General features: G+C 59.3%; 1 protein-coding gene across 7 annotated transcripts in view; it reads right to left on the bottom strand.

Annotated features, from left to right (window-relative positions):
* Positions 1-25,134, bottom strand: part of MYRF (myelin regulatory factor) — a 28,183-nt gene extending 3,049 nt beyond the window's left edge. Inside the window, exons 1-23 of one of the 7 annotated variants that reach the window (XM_060176309.1) lie at positions 25,018-25,134; positions 15,013-15,100; positions 14,594-14,854; positions 12,577-12,638; positions 11,624-11,900; positions 10,698-10,942; positions 10,485-10,608; positions 8,478-8,673; positions 6,595-6,671; positions 6,392-6,502; positions 5,719-5,809; positions 5,176-5,376; positions 4,548-4,659; positions 4,070-4,179; positions 3,576-3,736; positions 3,418-3,490; positions 3,189-3,277; positions 3,006-3,074; positions 2,420-2,500; positions 2,182-2,270; positions 1,908-2,099; positions 751-996; positions 132-219 (exon numbers count right to left, since the gene is read on the bottom strand). In XM_060176309.1, the coding sequence (XP_060032292.1) occupies positions 132-219; positions 751-996; positions 1,908-2,099; positions 2,182-2,270; positions 2,420-2,500; positions 3,006-3,074; positions 3,189-3,277; positions 3,418-3,490; positions 3,576-3,736; positions 4,070-4,179; positions 4,548-4,659; positions 5,176-5,376; positions 5,719-5,809; positions 6,392-6,502; positions 6,595-6,671; positions 8,478-8,673; positions 10,485-10,608; positions 10,698-10,942; positions 11,624-11,900; positions 12,577-12,638; positions 14,594-14,854; positions 15,013-15,100; positions 25,018-25,063 (3,089 nt within the window). In that variant the 5' untranslated portion in view covers positions 25,064-25,134. The remainder of the gene's footprint in view (positions 1-131; positions 220-750; positions 997-1,907; positions 2,100-2,181; positions 2,271-2,419; positions 2,501-3,005; positions 3,075-3,188; positions 3,278-3,417; positions 3,491-3,575; positions 3,737-4,069; positions 4,180-4,547; positions 4,660-5,175; positions 5,377-5,718; positions 5,810-6,391; positions 6,503-6,594; positions 6,672-8,477; positions 8,674-10,484; positions 10,609-10,697; positions 10,943-11,623; positions 11,901-12,576; positions 12,639-14,593; positions 14,855-15,012; positions 15,101-25,017) is intronic. The other 6 variants (XM_016189677.2, XM_060176312.1, XM_060176310.1 and 3 more) reach the window with 6 other exon arrangements.
* Between the last annotated feature and the right edge of the window lie 1,315 nt (positions 25,135-26,449).

The raw sequence follows: 26,449 nt of genomic DNA, 5'->3' as shown, positions 1-26,449 counted from the left end.
CAGCACCCCTGCGCCCCCCCACTTCCGTCTGCCCAAGGTCCGCACCACCCTGCAGTGGAAGTTCTTCCCCCAAAGGGGCGAGGCCTGCAGCTGCACCCACTCCCCTCCCCCACCCCAGCGTGCCCGCCCACCTGCAGGTGTCCCCAGGAGCACAGTACTGGGAGGTGATGGGCATCAAGTTCTCCAGCACCTGGATGGAGGTGAGGGAGGGTGCCGCGTCTGCAGGGAGAGAAGCTGTTGGGTCAGGAAGCTAAGGAGAAGCAGCCCAACCTTCCCTAGTCAGAGGCAGCCAGACACTCCCTGGTTACTCTTCCCTGAGCCGGGCAGCCCATTCTGGAGGAAGCCACCACACAGGCCTGCTGGGGGTGGGGTGGGGGGAGGTGGGGGTGGTGGCAGGGGACTCGAGTACAGCCCAGAACCCCACGAGGACCCAGGGCACACCCCATGAAGTGCCCATCCTGATTGTCTTCCAGGCAAACCCCTACTGTATTTCAGGGACTCGACTCTAGTGTCAACACCTCCAGGAAGCCTCCCCAGACTACCTGTCTGCCTCAGCCTAAACTGAGTGTCCTACCCAGACACCGAGCTGCTTGCCCCCCAACCCCTCACATCCAGAGCCTTGTCACTGGGCTTCGTTTCCAGGTCCGTGAGCCTGGGGGTCAGGGCACATGGTTACACACAGCACCAGGAGACATGGCTGAAGTGGACCTCGCTGGGCCGGGAGGAAGGGTGGGGTGGCCGGGAGTGTACCTGACTGGCCATGGGTAGACTGGGCAGGGCCGGGGCTCGGCTGGGGAGCTCCTCGTCGGGCCCGGCCATGGAAGCTGAGGCTGGGGCTGCTCTTGGCTTTGCCCTGCCCCCCAGGGAAGGGGACCATGGGGCTGGCCACAGGCTCCAGGCCCTTGGAGTGCCGGGAGTGGCCGATGCCATTGGCCGAGATGCCCCAGGATTTAGCTCTGATGTTGGTGACCGGCAGCAGGGCTGTGTGGCTGGGACCTGTGAGCAGAAGCAGGGGGACAGGGTAAGAGATGTCCCTGGTTGTCCCCAGGTGACTCTATCCCTTTGTTCTCTCTGACTTTGCTCTGGCTGTGGGAGGTTTCAAGGATCGAACCTAGGACCTGCTGTGCAGACTCTGTGCTCCATCTCCCTGGTTCTCAGAGTCCCTATGGGGGAATATCCCCAACCTCACTACACACACACACACACATTTTTTTACTTTCTTTGACGGGACACTGAGAAATTGAGAGGGGAGGGAGAGACAGAGGGAGAGAGAAAGAAATACCAGCGGCACTACTTTTACCACTCAGGAAGCTTTCCCCTGCTGGTGGGGATTGGGGTCTTGAACCCAGGTCCTTGTGCACAGTAAAGTGTTTTATTAAAAGATAATAATAATGGGAGTTGGGCGGTAGCGCAGCGGGTTAAGTGCACGTGGCACGAAGCGCAAGGACCGGCGTAAGGATCCCAGTTCGAACCCCTGGCTCCCCACCTGCAGGGGAGTCACTTCACAAGCAGTGAAGCAGGTCTGCAGGTGTCTGTCTTTCCTCCTCTCTGTCTCCCCTGTTCTCTCCATTTCTCTCTGTCCTATCCAACGACGGCAACAACAACAGTAATAACCACAACAATGATAAAACAAGGACAACAAAGGGGGAAAAAATGGTCTCCAGGAGCAGTGGATTCGTGGTGCAAGCACCGAGTCCCAGCAATAACCCTGGAGGCAAACATAATAATAATAAGTGTGATTTGTTACCAGGTGTGCTACCGCCTGGGCCTGAACCTGGGTCCTTGAGCATGGGAACGTATGTGTTCTCATTCTGGGTTCCTGGAATCCTCCCACCAGTGAGTCTCTGGCATTTTGTCCTGGTCTCAGGTCATACCACAACCCCATTCTGGGCCCAGGACAGCCATACCTGAGTGGTTAGCACTGGTGGAGGGACTGGGACTGGGGCTGGTGCCAGGGCTAGAGCTGGAGGTGAGGCCACGGGCTGTGGCCAGGCTGGGGATGGAAGAGGAACAGCAGAGCACGGGGCAGGAGGTGCCGGAGCACAGGTCCAGGGTGGGCAGGGCTGGCCCAGGCGCTGAGCTGCTCAGCCTGTGGGTGACTGAGGAAGCCAGAGGCTGTGTGAGCCTGGGGCAGGGGAAGCTCCCCACACCTCAGCCCTCCACTCCCACCCCAGCACTCACCCAGGAGCGAGGAGGGCTGGGTGCCTGGCAGCCCAGTGGGAGCAGGGGCCTGTCGGAGCTGAGTAGTCCCAAAACTCTGGCTGAACCTGCTGGGGAAGCAGAGGCTGAGCTCAGAGGGGCTGGGGGACACAGTGGGGGGGGGGGGCAGGAAGGTGGTGGACAGGGGAAACCAGAGGAGTCAGGAGGAAGGGTGGTAAGAGGCAAAGGCAGGAGACCGGGGCACAGTGCAGAAACATACCATGGGCACAGAGCCTCTCCCCCCCCAGCATGCTGGGGCTGGAGCAGGGCCAGAAGACAGGAAGTGGACACGGCCAAAGAGCTAAGGGGGAGCAGAGAGAAAAAGAGGGAAGCAGGCACAGGAGAGAGAGAGGAAAGAGAGACACAGTCAGAGACAGCCCAGGAGCTGAGGGTGACAGTAGGTGGCAGTGCTCAACACCCACACTGTCCCCCACCCCCTACCCCCACTCCACCAGCTGAATTTCAGGGGGAGGGGTGTCCAGCCGTCTAGAGCAACAGAGCAGACAAAAAAACATGAGCTAGGAGAAGCGCCTGATAGAGCATGTTACTATGCACGAGGACCTGGGTTCAAGCCCCAGTCCCCACCTGCAGGAAGAAAGCTCCATGAGCAGTGAAGTCGAACTGGAGGTATCTCTTTCTCTCTCTTGATTCCCCCCCTTCCCTCTTAATTTCTCTGTCTCTATCCCCCCCCCTAAAAAAAAAGCAGCATGGATTGTCCAGCCTCCTGGAGGACCCCTTGCTATCCCACAAGTCCCCCACTTTAAGCAAACCCCATCAGAGGAGACAGCTCGGGCCCCAGGGCTTACCCATCTGCCTCCATCACGTCCTCCTCATTGCGCAGGCTCAGAACGTACAGGGTGGACATGGACAGCACGCTGGGGGCCGCAAGAAGGGCCATGTCAGAGCCAGGCCTGGCCCTGGAGCACCCCCACTCACTCTGCCACTTGGTCTCCTGGTCTGCAGGGTCCTTCCTGCCCCCCCACCATCACCTGAAGGCCATGACCACCACCAGGGCAATGATGGTGCCCTTCAGGAAGCGATGACTGACACAGGCCTGGTCCGGGGCCACAGAGGCTGGCTGGATGCAGTGTGGAGGGGAAACCAGAGAGAGGTCTGGTTCAGGAGGGGCCCCTGGCGCCCAGAGAAGGAGACAAGGAGAACGAGAAGCCCCCTCCCCAGAGACCCCCCTTCTCCCAGCCCTGATCTGTCCACCCTCACCTTGCTGGCCATCTTGGGGGGCCTCTTCTTGTGGAGGACACTACCTGCCCGGCTGAACTGGCTCCCGGCGTGGCTGCAGCAAGAAGGCCACGGTCAGAGGTGGCCCTGGGAGGGGCTCTGGCCTCCCCATGTCCCCCCACCCATTTTGCCCCCCCCACCTGAAGGCACCCGAGCTGCCCGTGGACTTGAGGCTGTCCAGGCGCCGCAGCTTGGCCAGCCGGTGACTCCAACGCTCCAGCTCATCAATTCGAGTCTCCAGGTTGTCCGTGAGTTTGCACAGCTCCTTGACGGCGCCCACGTTCTCCATGAAGATCCGCTCCTGCGGGGTGGGGATGGGGGCACAGTCAACCTGGGCCAGCCTCACTATTGCTTCTCTCTTCTTGAGGGGCTGCGGGTGGGTGGGACCCGGGTGGGTGGGACCCTCAGCAAGGCTCTCCTAGTAATCACAGCCCCACAGACTGAGGCACTTCTGTCTACCCCCCGCCCCCCGCCAGTGCTTGCACACTCCCTGTGGTGTAGGGACAGGGCTTGGCTGGCAGCAGAAGAGGCTGGACAGCTGTTGCCCCCTGCATCAGTGCGCCCTCTACATAGGGGACAATGCCTCCAGCAGGCCACTCCTTCTGCCCCTGGTGTCCCTTCAGATGTCCCCCACCTTGTTCACCACCAGGAAGTTCTCTATGGTTTTCCCATTGGCAAAAACCACATCTCCAGTGTCCTTCACCGCCTCGGGCAGGATCTCCTTGACCTCCTGTGCGATGACACCTGGGAGGGGCCAGGCCACGTGTGGGGGAGGAGAGGGGACAGCCCCAGCATTGTAATTCAAAGCTCTAGGTGGGAAGCTTTGGGGGCTAGAGATATGTGGGGTTCCCTGAGTTGGGAGGCGGGAGGGGCACGGTGTCCTAGGAGTAAGAATCCCAGGAGAAGGTGAGGTTGGACTAGGGATTCCTCTAGGGGGCTGAGGACTCTGTGCCCCTATTCCTAGACTTCACTGGCAGTGGGGGCACGAGGAGTAACGGCTTCTTGGAAGGCAGGCTTCCCAGAGGCGGTGTAACAGGAGCCTGGAGCGGGGTGGCAGGCCTGTGATGGGGCGGGCATATGGGAGCTGAGGTGACTGGCTCCACGGCCCCTACCAGTCTCTGGCGTCGTAGCCTCGATGCCCGCGCTGGCTGCAAACTCGGGCTTGTATCTGTAGTGCACCAGCCGCATGCGCGAGATCCGCTTCAGCTGCTCCGTGGTGTCTACCTGCGTGGAGGGGCGGGGAGGGCAGGGTCAAGACTGAATCCCTCTCCTGCACGGAGCCCAGCTGGCAGGCCGGAGGCTGTAGTGGCAGGGGGAACACTGTTACTGAGGTCCAAGGTCTGTCTCCCGCTGGTCCTTCCCGGGCAGTGCAGTAACCCGCCCACGCCCACACATGACCCCGCCCACACCGGGTCCCCTGAGTATAACCCCACTCACACGGGAACAAGGTCCGGCCCCGCCCCCGTATGGCGCAGCCACGCCCACGCAAGCTCTGCCCAAGGCTCCCCCCTCATGTAGCCACGCCCACGCAAAGCCCCGCCCCACTCTGTACCCTCGCCCAAACACCCTCCGGGGACCACGCGCACCTCACCCAACCACAACCCCGCCTCGCCAGTCGGCCACGCCCATAAGCCACCCATTCGCCACTCAGTTACGCCCTTCATAAGCCACGCCCACACAAACTCCGAGTATTAGCCCAACCACAGCCCCGCCCTCCCAGTGGATCTCGCCCCGCCCCACCTCCTGCACGTGTTCCTTGGCCCGCAGGTCTGAGGGGTGCATGAGTGAGCCCATGACCTTGACGTTGCCGTGCACCACGAGCGCCTCGTCCGGCCGGTCCGTGTTGATGCCCACACGGCCGTGGTGGAAAACGGTGTCGGGCACCTGCGCCCGCTGCCACAGCACGTCGCTGTCACTCTCAAACTGGCCTGGGTTGGAAGCCTGGTGAGCGAGATTCCAAGTTGGATTAGTCCCGGAGGAGGGGGGTGGGGACCTGTAGCATCCGAGGAAAAGGGCTCCAGCTAGGGCGCCGCACCCCCACCTTCCCCAACTCAAGCTGCCCCTCTCTGCGTGATGACTCTGAGCCCCTTGTGGGATCCTGGAAGTCCACCTGCAACCTAGACACCGCAGCCCAGAGAGGGTGAGAGTTTGGGGCCACACAGCCAGTGCTCAGCAAACTCAGCTCCAAGCTCCCCAGGTGTTTGTTTTTTTTTTTTTTTTGGAGGGGGACGTGACTCCTAGGTCTGGGGAGGCCACTTAGGCCTTGGCAGGGGTAGCACTCACCCTCACGATGATGCGCTCGGAGATCTGGGCGGCCAGCGTGTAGTTCTGGTTCTGCGCATGCGCCTGCAGGGCCACCACCAGCATGAAGTACCTGGGGCACACGAGGATATTAGAGCCACGAAAGGCAGGACACCACACACACACACACACACACACACACACACACACACACACACGAGGATATTAGAGCCACGAAAGGCAGGACACCACACACACACACACACACACACACACACACACACACACACACACACACACCCCTCCCCTAGCCACTGTGCCCAGGCCTGTCATCCAGTGCACAAAACTGCCCACTAGGCCCTCCGAGATCCCGGGGCCCCACTGGTGTAGGGGCCCGTGTGTCCACCAGGGGGCGGACGCTGCCCAGGATGACATGGAAGAAGCTACCAGAGTGAGCCTTCTGGAAGCTGCTTCAAGTGCCTGGGAGACAGCATAATGGTGATGCAGAAAGCCTTTAATGCCTAAGACTCTGAGGTCCGAGGTTCACTCCCCAGCTCCACTGTGAACTAGAGCTGAGCAGTGTTCTTGTAAATAAACAGATAGATGCTGGCCCATCTGTTTGTCTGTCAGTTGAAGACTCAGAGTCTCAGGTCACCTCTGTCACATGTCTGTCCCTGCACGGGAGTCAGGATGGTGTCTGACTAGGGGGGCTCACCTCTGGTCCGGATTGGGCTTGCCTTTCTTGCGCATGTTATTGGCTGTGGTCTCGCTGAAGTGAAGTCGTCCCACCGTTACCTTTGTCACCTGCTCAGGGGGCAGGTTGACCCTGCAAGGAGACACCCAGGTCTGGAGTGTGTGGGGAGTGGGCACTGTGGCTCCCAGTACAGCCCCCCCCAACCATCCCACAGAGCTGCTCACGTGACAGGGTTGAAGGGCCGCTTGCTCCGGTCTGACTGGGACTGTTCGATGTTGATGGACTGGTTCAGGGCTTCCAGCTGTGGGAAGCCGGGTGCAGTGGCAGCTCAGGACCCCAGCTCCCCACTCAGGCCTACCTGCTGGAGCTCATGAGGAAATCTAGGCACCATCTGTCCCCACTTCACTCCCCAGGGGCTCAGGTACCTTCTCTGATGGAAGTACACCCCCTAAAATCAACCTCTGCAAACACTGTCCCCGTCTCTCTCACTGTCCCCATCTTTCTCATGTCCTCAGAACCCCTCCACCAGCCCTAGCCCTGACACCACAAGCCAGAAGCCTAAGGGAGCGGGGTACAGAGGGAAAGAGAGGAGGGGGGCAGGCCAGAGAACAGACAGGATGCAGGGTGCAGGGTGAGGTGAAGCAAGGGACCTCTAGATTGTGACCTGGGGAACTAGGGTCCTAGAGCCCCATTTCTGAAGGGAGGCCTAGGGGGAAGGCAGGTGGGCACAGAACCCATTTTGGGGGTGAAACAGTGAGGCAGTTCACAGAAGGGTGAGGAACAGTGGGACTTAAAAAAAATCACTATATATATTTCCCTCCCATCATTGCTAGGATTGTACCATCCTGGCAGAGAGACAGAGACAGAGGGCTAGAGAAACATCATATCAGTTATGCAAAAAGACTTTCATGCCTGAGACAGAACAGGTTCAATCCCCAGCACCACCATAAGCCAGTGCTGAGCAGTTAAAAAAAATAATAAAGGATGAAAGAAAGAGGAGGAAACAAAGACAGAGAAGGTCAGAAACCAAAGCACTCAGGCCTCCTCCAGTGTGGTGGGGCTGGGCTGGGCCCTCAGCTGTGTGCACGGCAAAGCAATGAGCTATCGAGGCAAGCAGTTTGGCCAGTATATGCCTTGAACGTGAGTGATTTCACTATCTGAAGGCACTTTTTTGTTTTTTGTTATTGATTTTATTTGATAGGGTAGAAAAAAAAGAGAGAGAAGTAAGGGAAATCGAAAGGGAGAGAAACAGAGAGGCACTGGTAGCCCTACTCATGAAACCTTTCCCCCTACAGGTGGGTAGGTGGGTACTGGGGGCTTAAACCTGCGTACTCAAACAACTAGCATGTGCACTTAACAAGATGCACCCCCAGCCCCCACCTCCCCCTGTTTGTTATTTTTTAGATTTATTTACTTATTAGTGAAAGGGAGGAGGCAGGCCTCAAACCTGGGACCTCCTGCTTGAGAGTCCAATACTCAGTCCACTGAGGTATCCCTGGCTGCCTTTTATTTATTTGGAGATACCACAAGGCCGAAGTTTCCTCCATGGGGTGCAGCGGGCTTGAACCTGGGTCCTCTGAATAGCAATGCAGGCAGCCTACCCAGTGAGAGGTATTGGCTGAGGGGAGGGTGGGCCCAGACTGTAGGTTCCAGGCAGAGAAAGGAACAGAGGACAGGGGACTGGGCAGTGGCACTTCTGGTTAAGCACACATAATACTAAGGGCAAGGACCCAAGCAAAGATGTGGGTTTGAGCCCCCAGCTCCCCACCTGCAGGGGGGATGCTTCATAAAGCAGTGAAGCAGGTCTGCAGTTGTCTGTCTTTCTGCCTTCCTCTCTTTCCCTCCTCTCTCCATTTCTCTCTGTCCTATCCAATAAAATGGAAAGAATGGCCACCAGGAGCAGTTATTCGTAGTTCTGTCGCCAAGCCCCAGTGATAACTGGAGGCAAAAAAGAAGAGAAAAGAAAAGAGAGGCTTGAAGGGAGCAGAGGTGTGTGGGGGAGTCTAGACTTTCCTGGGAGGGCAGTGGTCCTGGAACATGTGGGGTCTCCCCGTGTATGGGGGGTCCCCTCTGTCAGGGTCCCCAGCCTCCCCCAAGCCCTGCCTGCCTTCACGCCGTGGAGTTTCAGGTAGAAGCAGTCGAGGGGCTTGAGGCCGTCGGGGGTCTTGACGTACTTTGGCTCGCCCAGCAGACCGATGTACACAGTGACCTGGAAGTGGTTCTTCTTCTGGCACACAAAGGCGTCATCGCCCACTGAGAAGTTGAAGCCCTTGTCGGCGTCCACCCGGTAGGTGAGCATGGGCCTGGGGGGGCAGGGGGACATTCACCTTGGGGAGGCCTAGCCTGCCCCTTCCTGCCATATCCTTCCTTACACCAGCCCTACTGTCCCCACCCCCACCTCAGGAAGGGAAACCGAGCCCCCCCCCCCCAGCTCCAGGGACCACCCCACTCCAGGGCAGGGTGGGGACGGATGGGTAAGACCCTCTCCCACACTCAGCTGCCACCCAGAAGGCAGCCCCCTCCCTGGATGGAGAAGGGGCAGAGGGGCTGCATCTGGGGAGCCTCACAGCGACCTGACAGCTGGTTGTCAAGGAAACGGTGGAACCAGGCGCCAGCTCTGGCCTGGCCCAGCCCCTGTCCACCAGGCTCGAGCCCCCAGACACCCCTCTCCCCACCCCCATTCCACCTCCCTCTTCCTGACTGGCTGGGGAAAGGGCCACTCTGGGTGGCCTGAACTGTGCCTCAGTTTACCCGTTGGTCTTTGGGAAAAGTATTTTCTAGTCTGGGTTCTCTGGAGGGGCGAGGCTCCAGGTGGCAGGAAAGAGCCATTGGAAATCCCCCACCCACCCCACCCAGGGCTCCAGATATAAGCAGTACCCCCAAGCCTGGGGCCTGTCTGGAAGAAGCTGGACAGAGAAAGAGTGTTGAGACATCTGGAGAGAGGATGGAGAAACAGCTCACAGGGTAGAGCACATGGCATGTGTACAGCTCTAATTCGAGCCCTGGTACCACTTGGGAATACTCCAGCACTGGGGGAAGCTCTATCCTCGACTACCCACGGTGAGCCTCCAGGACACATCTAGGTTGCCCTAGGGAGGGGGTCTCCAAATGCCAGCTTCCTCATACTGCCAAGACTGGCCTCTCATATTGGCAGGACCCCCAAAGATCTGCCAATAACATGGCAGCTGGCCGCCCCAAACCCTGAGGGCATCTGGATAAGAACCCCACATGCTTGGAAGCAGGCTTCAGCCTGGCACCAGAGGGAAGCCCCCCCTCACCACCACCCCCAACACACACACTTCCGGGGAGCATCAGGGAGGGGTCAGGATGCTCCTGGCTGCAGGCATAGAGGTGGGAGTGGAGGGAGAGTGAGGAATGGTGTCCCCCTCCCCTGGCCCCCCAGGGAGGGGTGCTGGAAGGGCCCTGGAGGACACTCTGCTTCCGGCTCTCTTTCTGGAATGCAGGGGGGAGGGGGAGGGGGAGGAGTCACCCACTGGGGCCCCGCCCTGGCAGACTTCTCCCATTGCTGGTTTCTGTGTTTGCTTTTTCATCCTTTCTTTCTTTTTCAAACCAGAGCACTGCTCACCTCTGGTTTATGGTGGTGCGGGGGATTGAACCTGGGACTTCAGAGCCTCACACATGAAAGTCTCTTTGCATAACCATTATGCAGTCAATCTCCACCTCATTTCTGCGTTTTCTTTTCGGTTATTTATCTTTTTTGGGGGGTCCTCTCTGGGGCTTCACCACTCCTAGCTGACCTTTTTTTTTCAGAGGCAGAGAGGGAGAGACAGCACCCAAACCTCACCCGGTAACCCAAACACCCCCATGTGCTGCAGTGGGGGGACTCGAACCTGGGTCCCTTGCAGGGCAGGGCAGAGCAGGTGCCAGGGGCCCTCCCAGCTGAGCAGCTATCCCACCAGCCCTGAAGCTAGCTTGGGGCACCAGCCCTCCCAGATGCTAGTCCTCTATCTGCCTGAGCCTGTCTGCTCTTGTGGAAAGGTGAGAGGGCATTCCTGTCCCCAGTGTGCACCCCTGGACCCTGTTCTTAGTGTTGGGGGGAAGGGGAAATTGGGGGGAGAAGAGTGGAGGGCAAAAGGGGGTAGTCCATACTCACAGCTCCTTGTAGTTGGCATCGTACAGGCTGGCCCACTTGTTCTGCTGGTGTGGCTGCCACTTGATGGACTGGTAGTTGGGGTCCAGGTAGGAGCCGCTGAGGCTATCGCTGTCCTGCAGGAGACCTGGAGGGGGGCCATGCCACATGGGCCCCCAGCCCCACCCACACCCCCCACCCCCACGTGAGACCTGAAGGGCAGTGATAACCACCTACCTGGGGAGGGGGCCCCCGGCGGGTGCCAAGGCGGCGTCTGCACTCGGGCAATGCTGAGGGGCAGGGGGCCAGGGGACAAAGGGCCCTGGGGGGCCCAGGGTGGGGACGGGGCATGCGCGGGGTGCGCGGCCAGGGCCGCCGCAGTGCCTGGCTCCTGCTTGATGAACCCACTCCGCATCTGGGCGTTGAGGGTGTTGGGGGGCGACTCGGAGTGCTTCCTCTTTTTGGCTGGATGTGTGGGGAGCCTGGGCGGAAGACAGGCGTGCTGCTGCACTCTGGGAAGGGGATCAGCTCACTCTCCCAGGGCCCCTCCCACTGACCAGCACCCTGTTTTGGCAGGATCCACTGAGCCCCCAAAATACATCTTCCAGAGGCTGGAGCAGGCAAGGGCTCCCCCCTCACCCCCATCTGCTTGTCCTCTGGCTCTGTGAGATTGTGCAATCCAAGGTGGGCAACCGGGAGCCGCATCTGTGTTCCCAGATGACCCAACAGCCAAGCTCTCACGAATGTGTGCACTCTACCAGGTGCGCCACCTACCCATCCCTGAACTGAGCTCCCGGAACCTTCTCCCAAAGGATTGATCCAGTGCCCCTGTTCTGTGTGATGCCACCCCTTTACAACAGGGGCTCCCAGGGCACACAGGTGGGGAGCAGTTCATCAAGAGGTGGACGGCACCCAGCACCCCCTGCCCTCTTGGGGCTCACAGCAATAGATTACTAGTATCTTTCCCCTCACTTGAAGTTTCCATGGGACAGATAGCCAGAGAGACTCCCCTAGTGTGGGACAGAGGCACATGGGGGACTGGAGTGGCCACCCCAAACCTGCCCCCGGCCCCTGCCTGTTTCTCTCCTGGCTGTGGTGACCCTCCTCTTGGGGGGTCAGAGCCTCCACCCGTGGGGTGTGGACCCCCCACCCCCCCATCTTACTCGGCTCCGTGCTGCAAAAGCTGGTGTAGCATCTGAGTCTGTGGGCTGTGGTGGAGATCGGGGGGCACCAGCCCCTGCCCCATGGTGGTGTAGGGGGGTAGGGGGGGCTCAGCCTTCATGTACAGCTCCCGCTGAAGGACGGGGTAGTGTGGGGGTGGTGGCGGGGGTGGTGGGGGCCCCGGCAGGTGGGCTGGAGGCGGCGGAGGGTGCTCTAGGCGGGAGGGCACCCCTACATGGCACAGGGACTCGGGGGTGATGGTCCGCAAGAGGTGGGGGTCTGTGGGAGAGACAGGGGTGACTGGGTATGGGGCCCCCAGATTCCCAGCCTGCTCCCCAGCCTCAGCTATGCCAAGCCTGGGGGGCTCCCCCTCACCCCAGCCCAGCCCATACTGGAGTCCCAGGCAAATGGCCCAGCCTGCCTGTGCCAGCCACCTCCTCAGGTCTGGCTGCCCAGGTTCCTCTCCCAACCTGTCTCAAGCCCGATTCCTACCCCAGGCCGCAAGAAGAAGGCTCCGGGACCCCCAAGACAGCCCCTCTCCTCCCCCCCGCAGCCCCCCACCTAGCTGTGGTAGCTCCCAGGAGGCATTCCAGAGATGCTTCCAGTAAGATCAACAGAACTCCTGACCCCCAGCTGGGCCGCCCCTTGGCTCACACTTTCTGGTGGGAGCACCCCCACCCGGCACCCCCAGGATGAGAGGTCCCCGCCAGGCCTGTCCATTTGTCCGTCCACTTACCGCCGAAGGGCGCGTCCATGATGGCGGCCAGGCGGGTGGCATGGCCAGCCGGGCACTTGCTGGGAGGCGGGAGGCGGGCTCCCCACCCGCCCCCGTGGAGAGCAATAGGCAGCGCCCGAATATTTGACCAGCGATAACGGCTGGCCTGGCAGCCAGGGCCCCCCCCCCCCGATAAGGCTGCTCTGAACCCGGGGTGGGGGCACTGTCTGCTGGACTCACCGTTCACCTGTGGGGGGGAGTAGGCCTCGGAGCCTGAGTCAGGGGGGGAGTCCGGGAGGGTGCTGTGGAGGGAAGGGAGGGGCGCTGGGTGGGCCACCCCTCATCAGTCCACAGCCCAGGGGCCCTAGAGGCCACCCTTAGGGACATTTCTTTGTGCCGGTCACCTTGAGGTGCCTGGTCAGGTCCCAGCTATAGACAGAGGCTCTAGGGGCCCAGTCCAGTATGCCCCTGACCCATGGGGACTTGGGGACAGTAACCATGTCCTGGAAGATGGCCCAGGGACTTCTCTGGGCTCCCACCTGGGGGAGCTGGCCAGCTCTGCCTATCACACTTTCTGGGTGCTGGGCCAGGGAGCTGGAGTGGGGTCACCCCGGGGGGGGCTGCCTGCCAGGCCAGGGGCAGGTGTGGCTGGGTGGGGAGCCAGCACTGAGGCCCAGCAGATTCTCATATGGCAGGTTTCGTCTAATCAGCGAGAACACCCCAGTCCTAAGTCAGCCGGTCCCAAGTGCACCACACCTTGGGGCCCCCACTTCTGGAAGGATAGCTTCCCACTGCCCTGACAGCTGGCAAGGACCCCCCTGACCCCATCGGTACCCAGCCACCTCCCCCATGCTGGAAGGGATGGGGGGCTGTATTCCAAGATGGGTTTTGAAGGTATCCCTAGGGAGTGAGCTCCCAGGGCAGGTTGTAGAAGCTTCTAGAACAGCTCAGGTCCTCAGCAGGTGCTCATTACATATTAAGTCATTGCATGAGCCGGGGGGGGGGGGGGGGGGGGGCGTTGCAGTGGGTAGAACACTGGCCTTGCATGTGGGGGGGGTACTGAATTGGATTCCAACCACTGCATGTTTCATCTGGTTCTCTCTCATTAAATACACAATCTTTTCAATTATTCAGTTATTTCACTCTGTTTACTTATTTATTTTGGATAGAGATAGAGAGAGCTGGGGAGACAGCATAGTAGTTCTACAAAAGACTTTCATACCTGAGGCTCCGAGGTCCCAGGTTTGATCCCAAGCACCACTAGAAGCCAGAGCTGAGCAATGCTCAGGCAAAAAAGGAAAAGGAAAAAGAAAAAAGGGGCGGGGGTAGATAGCATAATGGCTATGCAAACAGACTCTCATGCCTGAGACTCTGAAGTCCCAGGTTCAGTCCCTCATACAACCATCAGCCAGAGCTGAGCAGTGCTCTGATGAAAGAAAGAAAGAAAGAAAGAAAGAAAGAAATAAAGAAAGAAAGAAAGAAAAAAATACAGAGATAGAAATTGAGAGGGCAGGGAGAGGTAGACACCTGCAGTACTGTTTCACCACTTGTGAAGCCTCCCCCTACTTCAGGTAAGGACTAGAGGCTTGAACCTGGGTCCTTGAACACTGTCATATGTGTATTCTACCAAGCATGTCACCACCTGGCCCCCAAATAAATCTTTTTAAAAAAAAAATGACATTGGGGTTAGCGAAGTAGCTCTTAGATGGTCCGCTGCTCTGTCATGTGTGTGATCCATGTTCAAGTCCAGAACCCATTACACTGAAGGAAGCTTCAGTGTTGTGGTCCCACTCTCTGCCTCCTTGTCTATGTGAAGAATAACAACAACAACAGTATTATGTGACTTCCTTTCCCTCTGCCTTGCCTTCAGGGTCCGGGGCTCAGTGTGCCCATCCTGTGTCCTTGGGTGGGTAGCTATGGGGTCTGGCTGGGCTGTGGCTACCTGGAACCTGAGGCTTAGCCAAGCCCAGGGGGTCCCAGAGGAGGGCAGCTGCTGAGGACTCCTGGGAGGTCTGGGGCTTCAGGGAGGCCCCTGAGCTGCTAGCCAACGCCCAGTGGAGTGCAGCAAGGGGCAGCCCTGACCTCAGTCTCCCGCTTCATCCACTCTCACCCCTGCTCAGAGCCCTCTGTGGCTGCCCACTGCCTTCAAGGGACACCAAGAGGCCCTCCCCACTTCACTCCACCCACTACACCCCCCAGCCCCCAGGCCAGGGCGAGCCCCTGCCCCCTAATATCCCCCAACCCTGCCCCCACTCACCCTGGGGCATAGGGAGCCTTTGGCTCTGCCTTGATGGGGGGCCCGGTCCCCCCAAGGAAGGGCTTGGGTGCCCCCAGGCCGTTGTTGTTGTTGCAGTTGAGGGGAGCGCTGTAGCTGGGGGGTGGGAGGGGGCCGTGATGACCTGGGGAGGGTCCGGGCCCTGGGGGGCTCAGGTGGTGCACCCCACTGGAGCCAGGGAGGGCGGGCTGCCCATGGGGGAAGGAGGTTGCGCTGGCTGGAGCCGAGATGTCAGGAAAGCAGCTGCGGAGAGGGGAGCAGGCTCAGGCTGGGGGACCCTGGCCCCCCACCCACAAAGGAGCCACATAAAGGCTGCAGAGGCGTTAAGGCTGCAGAAGCATGAGGAGCGTCACACCCTCCCAGAGGAATGGGGAGCTGGAGGGGACCTGGGGGCCACTCACAGATCAGAGGCATCCTCCTTGCTGATGTATTCCTCCAGGATGCTTGTGTCCAGGTTGGAGGGCTCCAGGGCCCCATTAATGTCATGCCCTGAGTGGGAGGGGCAGCATAAGTGGCCACAAGGATAGGGGCACAGCACCCCCCAAACACCTCCACCTGGGAATTCACCTGAGGTCTCCACAGTCCACAGGGCCACCTGAGCCCTTAGGAAGGGGGTAGAGTGCAGATCTGGGGCAGACAATCGGCTTCCCACCCACCCCCAAGCCCCCTCCATGAATCAGGTGCCCCCTGGTTTACTGAGGTGCTGTGAGGAGCTGACAAGATGTCTCATTGAGTCATTTATTGAGAGTTTCATTGGTGGCTCTGTGACTGGGCCCAGGTTTGACTGTTCCACTCTGACCATTCCTGGGGTCCCGGTGGGCTGAACCCCACATCCTGAGGGTCCCTGGGGCTGGAGGGACTTCCTGCACTCTAGGCCCTGGCTGCATGGGGGAGAGGAATGAGGAAACATATTCAGGAGTTCCACCTTCACTGCACCTGCCCAGCACCCCCATAACATGTGGGAGTGGGGGGAATACCCAGAGGGTGAGGGCCTGCCTCTGTCTGGGGGTACAATGGCTGTGCGCCCCTCCCTCCCCCTGCCCCCCACTATTGTCGGGGCCTGCTGGCTCCCAGGGGAGGTGTCCAGGCCTGGACAGGGGAGGAGAGGGGAGGCGCTGGCCTCTCCCCTACCAGGGTCACCTTGTGGGGGGGGGAGCAGGGTGATAAGGGGGCTGACGTGGGCGCTGCTTCAAGACCGATAACAGAGTGGCCCCACCCACATGGCTGACCAGGGCCAGCCGGTCCTGGAGGCACCGCCCCCCCCACCTCTGTGGACCTGGAGTCTGGGGTCCGCTCCCAGGGAGCACCCAGAACAGAGCTCAGCCAGGTCCACTTGGGCTCAGCCATACGGACGGACATTCTGTGTGACCTTGGGCAGGTCACTAGCCCTCTCTGAGCCCACAGCACAATGGGGAATGTGGATAGCTAGCTGTTGGAGGCCTGGCTTGTCCTGGGGTCCCTGAGCCCCCCATCCAGGCCCTTCCTGACCTGGGGCCGGCATTTCAAGAATGCTGAGCCCTGCGGAAGGTGATTAATATGTGGCTAAGCCCTCCAGGGAGTCACGCGCAGCCGCGACTCCCCCCAGGCTCCCCCAGTGGCTGAGGGCAAAGGACACCTCCCCACCCACTCGAGCCTTCAGCACGAGAAAAGCTTCCAGAACCACAGATGTCCACTGAACATGCAGGGACCCCACCTCAGCCCCAGCCTCCACCGCTATAGCAGCGGAAGATCCCTCACGGAGCGACCACTAGTCCCGGGAACCTGTTAAGTGACAACGGCAATGGTTGTGGCAGTGGCTCCTACTCACTGAGTCGTTCCCTCTGCCCCCAAGTGCTTTCTGTAGCATCAGCCCCTGGGCTCAGAGAGAGGTCAAGACTCTTTCTTGTCTGAGGGAAGCCAGCTCTGAGGCTCCAAGGGGGGAGGGTGGGATTGGAGGCAGGCTGCAGAGGGAGAGGTCTTGGGGGAGGGGGCGTCACACTCTAGCTGCTGAAGCCGCAGGTTTTGGAGACTGAACTTGGATCCAAGAGTGAAAAAAGCGGGGTGATGCAGTCATGCTGGGGTTATTTATATCAGGTACGTCTCCTCCCTCCTCCGCCGCTGCCTCCTCCTCCTCCTCTTTCCCTCTCCCAGCCAGGAGCACCGCCTAATCACCCCTAATCCTCCAGCCCACCTCCCCCAGGAATGGGGGGCCCTCAGGCAGAGGCATCCTGGGAGCCCCTAATGAGAACCAGATGTGGCTGGGGGAGGAGACCCTCGTGCCAGGCAGGGCCGGGTGGGCGGGCTGGGGGGGAGGGTCAGGGTAGGTGGGCCAGGGGGTGGGGGAGCAGTCTGAGGTTCAGGGAGGGGGGTGGGTTAGAGGGTCTCCTTTTCTTTTTTTCCCCTAGAGTCCTGGAGGCCGGTCTCACCTTCTTTCCACACCGCACACCTAAGGGGTGCCCCCAGCAGGTACCCCCCAACCTGCGCCCTCACCCCCATACTCAGCACCTATAGAGATTTCTAAGCAAGCAGCTCAAGGGGTGCTGGGTGAGGGTGGGGGCTCTCTGAGGCTGGAGCAGAGCCCCCCTTGGTGATCCGGGAGGAAGGCAGCCTCCCCATGCTTGGGGGGGCTCTCCCTGTCTCACTGTTCCCAGTCACTGCAAGCTAAAGCAGCTTGTCTTCAAGACACCCCTGGAGAAAGACCCAAGGGTCTCCAAGCAGAACGGAGCACCTTCGGGTCCTAGGCCAACAGCCCCGTATCCCCCACCCCCTCACCCCCCATGTCTGGGGGGGTCCCCTGCCTCCCAGCCCAGCCTGGACCTCAGGACCTTTGCATGAACTGTTCCACCCCTGGTAGCAATGCTGTTCCTTGCACTGGGCAGAGTGGAGTCCTGGGTGCAGGCTATGGGTCGCCCATGTAGCTCAGACTCAACTTATGGGGGGGTGGGGTGGACTGTGGCCCACCCACAGCTCACTGTCCCTGCTGGTCACTCTGTCCTCAGGGTCACAGTCCACTCACCAGGCAGGACAGGCCCATCACAGGATGGGGAAACTGAGGCTGGGGGTGGAGAGCTGAGCACAGGGTGGCTGGGCTGGTTAATGAGCCCTTTATTACCTGATGCTAACAGGAGCCAGACGGTGGGGGGTGGGGGTCCCAGCTGTGCTGGGACCTGAAGAAAGAAAGGGATAGTGCCCCATCCAGCCCTGCCTTCTCCTCCCTTTAAGGAATAAGCACAAGTGTTACCTTGCACAGGACCCAGATTTGACACCCGGTTCCCCACCCGGAGGGGTGGGGAAGCTTCGAAAGTGGTGAAGCAGGACTGCAGGTGTTTCTCTGTCTCCTCTGTCTTCCCTTCCTCCTCAATTCTTTTTAAATTTTTTAAATTTTATTTTGGATAGAGACAGAAACCAAGAGGGAAGGGGAGAGAGACAGAGAGACACCTGCAGCCCTGCTTCACCGCTTATGAAACCTCCCCCCTACAAGTGGGGAGCAGTGCCTCGAATCCAGGTCCTTGTGCATGGTAACGTGTGTTCAGCTGGGTGCACCACTGCCTGCCCCCTTTCCTCTCCAAGTCTCTCAGTCACGGCCTAAAAAAAGGGGAAAAATGGAGGGGACACGGGTCCAGGTGCCTGCAGGGGTACAGGTGGCCCCTCCCCCAGCCCCTCCCTCCCCCTCCTCGTGCTCCCCCCACCAGCTGTGACCGCTGGCTGAGTCTCGGCCATTGTCCTGGGGGCAGGGAGGGTGGGGACCCTGCACAGTGGGAGGCTTGTGCCCTGCCCACACCTCCCCCCCACCCGTCAATGGGGTGCTTGTCAATTCATGCCTCAAACATGGCGGAAATCCCGTCAGCCACGTGGCCTCGTGGTCTGGCCCTGAGCAGGGCACCCTGCCTGTCCCCCAGCTGGCCTGAGTGTGTGTGTCCCCCACCCCCGACCCCAGGCACCTGAATGTAAGGAGTGCCCTGGGTGCAAGCACTAGCTGGGGGCTGGGGTGCCATGGGTGGCCCCCTTAGAGCCTTCCCTGCTGTGTGACCCTGCAAAGCCACCTGACCTCTCTGGGCTGCCTCTGTCCCCAGCCTGTGACAGGTGGGTGAGTGAGACGGTGCCCCATTCTGATTGGCCATTCTTTCATCAGACTTAGGATACCACTCCTCCCCGCCTCTGCCCAGGCTGTCCCAGGACCCTAGGGTTGGGGGTTCCTCACTTCCTCCTGCCCCCCAGCCCTACCCAGCCCAGTACTGCTGTTATCTGTACACACAAGGCACAATCCCACCTCCAGTTGTCTCCTCACCCCCAGCCCCCAAAAAAGTTAGCACTCTGTGACTCACTCCAAGGCATCCCTTCTTCAGTCTGTTCAGGGACAGGGGGTCCTCCTGTCGTCCCTGTCCCCCATATTGCCACAGCTAATCAAGATAACTCTGGTTGAGTTCCCACTAGAACAGGACACAGAAAGCGCTTGCCTCCTTCTGTCTGGAGTGCTACCTTGATTGATATGACCCCTTTGCTGTACACCACCCCCTGCCTCAGGTGGCAGCTGGTGACCTAAACTGTGATACAGGACATCCACCCCCAACTCCTGTCAAAGAATGCACAAGGCCCAGCTAGCTGCCACGTGGTACCCCAGCCCTCACCAGCACACGGGATGGGTGGTGATACATGGGTGATCATGTACAGGGAACATACACAGCACATGCCCTCCCATGTGGACAGTCATCACCTGAACCCACCCACCCATTCATTCATTCATTCACTCACTCATTCACTCATTTATTTCAGTTGTGAACCAGGTGCCATGCTGGGCTCTGAGGAGACACAATGTGCAAAAAAGACCAAGCCTCTCAGCCACCTGGACTCAGACCCCTGCAAGATGGGGTATGAAGAGCACACAGGCGGAAGGGGCGCATAGCTGGGGCTCTGGACCCCCCCAGCACAAGGGCCTGGGTTCCTCAGCATCGCCTGTGTCAGAGTGAGGCTCTTCTTCTCTTTCTCTCACTAATAAATAAATGTGAAAGATTCAGACAGAAGTGGGGAACTCCATGTCATTCTAGAAGGTGCTACGGAGAAGCTAAGAGGGCAGGGTGGGCCGCAGGTCCTGGGCCAAGATATGGAGGAAGTGAGCCTCAAGATGACGCTAGGCAACATTGGGGGCCATGCAAAGGCCCCAAGGCAGAGCGTTTGTGCTTGTGATGTTCAGACCTCACAGGTAGACACACAGGTGCCCCCCTGACCCAGCCTACTCCATCTCCTTGAACCTGGGGCTGTCACAGACTCCAGTCAAAGCTAGTGGGTTAGGAGAGCACAGTCCCTCCTGCCTCCACCCCACAGGCTGTGAGAAGAAGGATACAAGGCAGGTAGAGCTGATGAAGAGGAAGGCCCCAAGGGAGGGGAGGGCCCCCAAACTCCACAGAGGACAGAAGCTGGACAGATCAGAGGGTGAGCCAGCTTTCTGGAAGATTCAGCCGAGAGGTGAGAGAGAATAAGGTCCTTCATATTCATGAACCACTCTGGGGGGGGGGGGGGGCTCTATCCTCAATTATCCCCCCAGTCCAGGTCTCGGCATTTAGGGTTTTCAGTGCATACACCCAACTTTAACAACCTAAGGGGCAGAGGTGATGGGGCCTGATGGTGATCACCTGGTCCAGCCACAGACAGAGAGGGGCCCTGAGCTCATCAGGCAGTGTCCCCTCCCCTCCCGCCACCATCCAGGCTCTGCTGAGGCCCCCAGGGTTGGCCAGCAACCCTCTCTCTTGGAGTCAGGGAGCCACTGCCCTCCCCCACTTCCCTGGAGCCCTAGGAAGATGACATATGCAAACAACTGTGACCTGGGCAGGGCAAAAACAAAGACAGGCGAGCCCCAAGTTCCGCACGGCTGGTGAGGGGGAGCAGCCAGAGACCCCATGTCTGTGCAAGCAGTGGGGGCCACCACCCTACCCCACCCCACCCCCACCCCAGCCCTGGACGAAGCAGCCCAGCAGCCCAGAGAGAGTGAGGGAGTCTTCCAACACACACAACACTCACTGAAGGTACATCCCGAAAAAGCCTGGGGACCTGGAGGCTCCTACAAACCCTGCGGGCCCAGGACTGCTCAGAAGCCTCAAACAAGTTTCATTCTGGGGAGGTACCACGGTCTCATTGCACAGATTCAGCTCCACTGCCCCAGAGCCAATATCCTCCCACATCCTTGTTATCTGTTTCAGCTAGAAACAGAGACAGAGAGGCAGCTAGAGGAGAGAGACACCACAGCATAGCTCCACCATCTCTGGAGCTTCCTCTGGTGCTAAGGTGCTCCCATGTAGTGTCGGGCTCGCATCCAGGGCTCTTTGCACGTGGAAAGTAAAGTCACACACGGTCTTGGAAGAGCTATCTTCCAGCCTCTTGCCTTATTGTGAAAGGTTTCTGTATTTTATTACCATATATATATATATATATGTATGTATAGTAATAAATATATATATTTCCTTTTGTTGCCCTTGTTTTATCATTGATATGGTTATCATTATTGTTATTATTGATGTCATTGTTGTTGGATAGGACAGAGAGAAATGGAGAGAGGAGGGGAAGACAGAGAGGGGGAGAGAAAGACAGACACTTGCAGACCTGCTTCAGCGCTTGTGAAGTGACACCTCTGCAGGTGGGGAGCTGGGGCTCGAACCGGGATTCTTATGCTGGTCCTTGCACTTCGTGCCATGTGTGCTTAGCCCACTGCGCTACTGCCTGGCCCCATATATATATATATATACACACACACACACACACACACACACACACACACACACACACACACATATATATATATATATATATATATATATATATCTGGAAGAGACCAGAGTACTTCTGTAACATTTGCAGTACAAGACCTAAAGCAGAGAGAAGGCAGCCTCACATGGTGCCCCACCCCCACCCAGGGCTGTGAGGGAAACTGAGGCTTACTTAGGGCAGGAGAAGGGTGTGTGTGTGGGAAGGCAGGGCTGGCGGCTGGCTGGGGCGGGGTCACCCCCAGTTAATGATTCAGTTAATGATTTCTGTGCCAACCTTATCAGAAGGGCAGAGTCCAACTCCAGCCAATCAGCGGCTTCCCCACTGGGCTCTGCCGCCAACCCCCCCCCACACACACACACAGTCCTGCAAGCTTTTGGGGGAGCTAGGAGTGGGGGCCAGGCCTGCCCCCCCACCACCTGGCATGCCTCTGCCTGAACCCCCAGACCCAGGAGAAGCAGCCTCTGTCCAGCCCCCTACACCCCACTCAGCCTCCTGGGGCTCAGACCTCACCCTCAACTGTTCACAGGCCATTGTGCCAACACTGACCCCAGGACACTCCCTGCCACCCCATTCCAGCATGTGGCCCTGGGCTAGGTGCTGGGGACCCAGGATGAGTCAGACCCCCCACTGCCACTGCCCCTCCAGCCCAGACTCGGGGCTTGACGGAAGGGTACCCTTTTCATCTTCATGGACTTGCTCTTGGCACAGTCAGGCTAGACTGGTGGACACAGCCACTCGCCCCCAAATGCCTAGGGTAGGGGGGTCCCTCCCTCATGTGGCCAGCTGTCTTCTGGGGGCAGGTCACTGAGTCCCAGGGAACTGGGGGTGATGCCCCCTCCTGTCCCTCACCTGCGTCTAGAGGAGGGGACCCCAATACTGGGGAAGGGCTTGGGGAGTCTGTGTCTTTGTAAATTAAGAGTTTCATACCCTAGTAAATTTTCGGGAAGGGGGATGTCTTCTATTAAATTCTGGGGGGGAGGCTTGTATCCTTGTAAATTCTGGCGGGCCCTATGCCCTGCATCCTTGTAGATTCTTACAAGGAAACATGGGCTTGTGTTGGGACAAACCACACAGGAAGCCCCAGCTCTGGTCCAAACTGCCTTGCATAGCCCTGGGGGGGGGGTGGACAGGGGTGCCCAGGAGGGGGGTCACCAAGCAAACAGGAAGAAATGAAAGTCTGGTCTCAGTCCTACAGTCTTGGGGGGCAGGAGGCTCCAGAGGTCAAGAAGGGGCCTTTCCCTTCAGTCCACCTGTTTTGGGGAGGGGTAGTTTACTCAGGTGCCACAAGCCCCTCTGGGCATACAGGGCTCCTGAAGGCAGCCCTCCTTCTGGGTTGAGAGGCTGACCATCCTCTCAGTGCCACCCCTTCCATCTATCTGGCAGCTGAAGGAAAGCAGCTCAGAGAGGTCAAGAAACCAGCTCAGGGTCACACAGCTTCCAGGGTTGAGAGATCTGGAGGTCCCCTCAGGGCCCTGGGCTGCCTGCCTTCTCCCCATGCCCAGCCCCTCAGCCCCTGTCCCTGCCTTGGGCTTAGGGTGAAGACAAAGTGCAGCCCCCCCCCCCCACTATCGGTACCTGCTGGGAGCCAGTGCATCCTGCCTGCCGGTCCCCTCTGCACTGTGCCTGTCCCCTGTCCCCTCCGCCTGGCCAAGGAGCCTCAGCCCAGGAGATTAGCTGGGTCACGGGGACCCGCTGTGCCAGCCTCGAGGGGGCCGCCCTGTCCCGGCCTCCCACCTGAAACCCAAGCGCCTTAGCCCCCAGTCCCAGGGGGGAGGAGGGGTACACAATGTGGTCCCCACTCTGGATGGGCCCAGGACAGAAGAGGGACCTCAGTGTCCCCTGTCCCTTGAGCCCACTTCTGTCCTTACTGCCTGGAGCACAGTGACCAAGATCACAGGAGGAGCAGGAGGACACTCAGGTATCCTCACCCCCAAGTTCAAGGTACAGGGTGCTCATTCTTTGAGGGTGAAGGGACGTGTTCGTTCACACCACAGATATTCACCCCCTTGTCTGCACAGATGGGGAGCCCCTCCATAGCCACAGAGCCACGTCACACACTGTTGTCCTAATTCCCCTCCAGAACTCCCCTGGTAAGCAGCCCTCTGCACCCTGGTGCCCGCCCCACCTTCTGATGCCCGCCCGCCCAGCTCCCTCCAGCCCCCCCCCCCCACACATTCTTGAGTCTCCTCTTATCTCTGGAGGGAGCAGTGCATGGCTGAGCTGTGGCGTCACCCTGCCCCCACCAGGCCAGGAGGGAGTTTGGCTCAGGGACCAGGGCAGGGCCAGTAGTGGGTGCCCCCTCCATGGCCAGGCTCCTGGGGAGCAGCCCAGGGGCTACAGGGGCGCCCTAAAACAGAGACCCAACCCAGCAAGGACCAGCGTCCCTTCTTCACCTTCCCAGGAGCCCCCAACCCCCAGAAGACCCAGGTCCTAAAAGGGGGGTGGAGAGTGGGGAGAAAGAGCTCGCAGGATGCGTGGGGGCCTCCCTGGGACCCTTAGATGCCCCCCATCACCTGACCTACAGCTGATTTCTGGGCATGCAAGCAGATGGGAGCAGACAAAAGCCTCCAGCGCCCCCTACTTCATCACAGAAGGGAAACAGAGGCACAGAAAACCCTCCCTCTCCCCCTCACGGGGCACCACAGGGCTCTGGGTGCTGAGCCTGAGCCCTGGCACAGCTGGCAGAGCTCGAGACCCCCCTAGTCCACCCCCACCCGCATGGGCACCACCCTTGCCCAGGGCATGGCCACTGGATAAGCAGTGCTGGGGAGCGGACGCAGGCTCCAGGTATGGGCTGGACCCCCCAAATTGGGGACCAGGGGTCAGGGGGTCTGCTTGGATGTCATGAGTGAGCCAAGGTGCCTCAGGTTGCACCACCCCTCCCGCCCTGGACTCAATTTTTTTGGGGGGCAGCCTAGGAGGAGGAGGAGGGATCACTAAGGAGGCTGATGGACTAGCAGACCTCCAAACCATGGGGTGAAGGTGTGGAAACAGAACAGCATGGTGACCGCAGCTCTGAGGCTAGGGTCAGGGTCAAGGTGGGGGAGGGAGCACAGCCAGGGAATGGACAGTTGGGGTTCAGCTGGGGGACAGCAGGTAGGATGTGGTTTGTGGGGTGAGAGAGCTTCAGCCTGGAAGAAGGGAGCAGCCTTGAAGGTGACAGTCTTGAAGAGGTCCCCATCACGATCGGGTTTCTGGAGCTTGGGAAACCCGCTGTAGGGGGGGGGGTCCCCAGCTTCTAGGAGCCAGGCATGGAAGTCTCTAAGTGGGGGTCCCAACATTCTGGGAGCAGCTGGGGGGGGGTTGGAAGAGGCCAGAAAGCATGTTGGGGGAAACTAAGGGGGGAGTCAGGGGAGCTCTGCGGGATGTCCCCAGTTTTCCTCGTCAGCATGGTGGGAGTGGGAAGAGGTGTCAGCATTGAGGGGATCCGGCAGGTCCCCCAAAGCAGGCAGCAGAAATAAGCATGGAAGGGGACCCTCAACTCCGAGGAAGTTGTGAGGGGGGACGGGCAGGGGGGCCCCAACTTCAGTGGAGGCAGCTGGTCACCCCAAGACTGCTGTCCCGGGGTCCCAGCCCCAGCCCGGAGACTGGGGGTCCGGGGGTGGGGGGCAGCCCCCGCAGATTGGGGGGCTCCGGCGCCGGAGGGTCCCCGTGTCTTGCTCCCTCACCTTCGAAGAAGCGCTGCAGCGCCTCGGTCTCGTCCACCACCTCCATGGCTGCCCGCGCTGTCGGCGGCCGCTCCTGCCCGGCCCGGGGCGGCGTCCCCGCGCGCCCGGCCACAATCCCGCTGCGCTCCCGCCGCTCCGCCCGCCGCCCGGCCCCGCCCCGGCCCCCCGCGCGCAGCGCCCCCTGCCGGCCGCCCCGCCGCGCCGCAGCCCTGCCCGCCCACCCTCTCCCGCAGGGGGCACTGGCTAGGGGCCGCCCGGACTAGGGAGAGTTGGACCCGGAGGGCTAGCAGGTTGGGTCCCGCGGCTCCCTGGGCTGGAGCCACGGCCCCCTAAGACACACGCACACACACACACACACACCAAATCCATGCTCTCCCCTTGGGTTCTGAGTTTGAGATTTTTTAGGACCAAATGTCAGAAGCAGAACCTTCCCTTTCCTTTCCTTACTCACTGTCATCTTAGCATAAGAAAGAAAGAAAGAAAGAAAGAAAGAAAGAAAGAAAGAAAGAAAGAAAGAAAGAAAGAAAGAAAGAAAGAAAGAGAGAGAGAGAGAGAAAGAAAGAAAGAAGGAAAGAAAGAGAGAAAGAAGGAAAGAAAGAAAGAGAGAAAGAAAAGAAAAGGAAAAGGAATGGCATAATGGTGGTGCAAAAGAACTTCAAACCTGAGGCCAGGGAGTCCCAGGTTCAATCCTCAGCACCACCATAAACCAGAGCTAAGCAGTGCTCTGGTTAATAATAATAATAGAAATAATTAAATGAGCGTCTGCTATGTTCCCCAGCTTCACCGAGCACTTTGAAATACTCCCTCATTTAGTGCCAAACCACCATGGAGACATGTTCACCCTATGGGTCTCACAGACCCGGCTGAAGCTGGGTACCCCAGGAGGACCCCTGCTTTGTCCTGAATGAGACCCACACTCAAGCCCGCTGACACTGAGGGAAGCTCCAGTGCTTTGGTCTCCCATCTCTCTCTCTGAAAAAGTCAGTCCAGGGTGTAGAAGCCCCAGTGACCACATGATAAAAAAATAAAGAAAACTGATTCTAGATGATGAGCCCCAGCATCTTTGGTCGCTTTTATAAATGTGTGTTGAATGAATCTCGGAGGTACCTTCCATGCTTAGAATTCTGGACTCTGGAAGCAGCCACATCTGGAATCCTAAATCCAGCAAAGCATCTCAGCTAGAACCCCCCCCCCCCCCCACCACCACCACACACACATCCAACTCACTGCCAGATGACTGGAGAAGGGAAGGGGAAGGGAGAGGGGGAGAGGGAGAAGGGGGTCAGCGTGGGAGACCAACGGACCAGCTTAAGCCCCCAACTCTGCCTGGTGCTGACCACCGCCCACCCCCAGTGGGGGACGATCCGGCCCATCCCGGAGCCCAGATGTGGCCACCCAGGAGGGTCAATGCCTAGACAGTTCTGGGCCGGGG

This window comes from Erinaceus europaeus, chromosome 17, assembly GCF_950295315.1.
Source record: "Erinaceus europaeus chromosome 17, mEriEur2.1, whole genome shotgun sequence".
Lineage (NCBI taxonomy): Eukaryota > Metazoa > Chordata > Mammalia > Eulipotyphla > Erinaceidae > Erinaceus > Erinaceus europaeus.
Note: the sequence above shows the minus strand (reverse complement) of the source record. Positions and strands in the feature narration are given on the sequence as shown.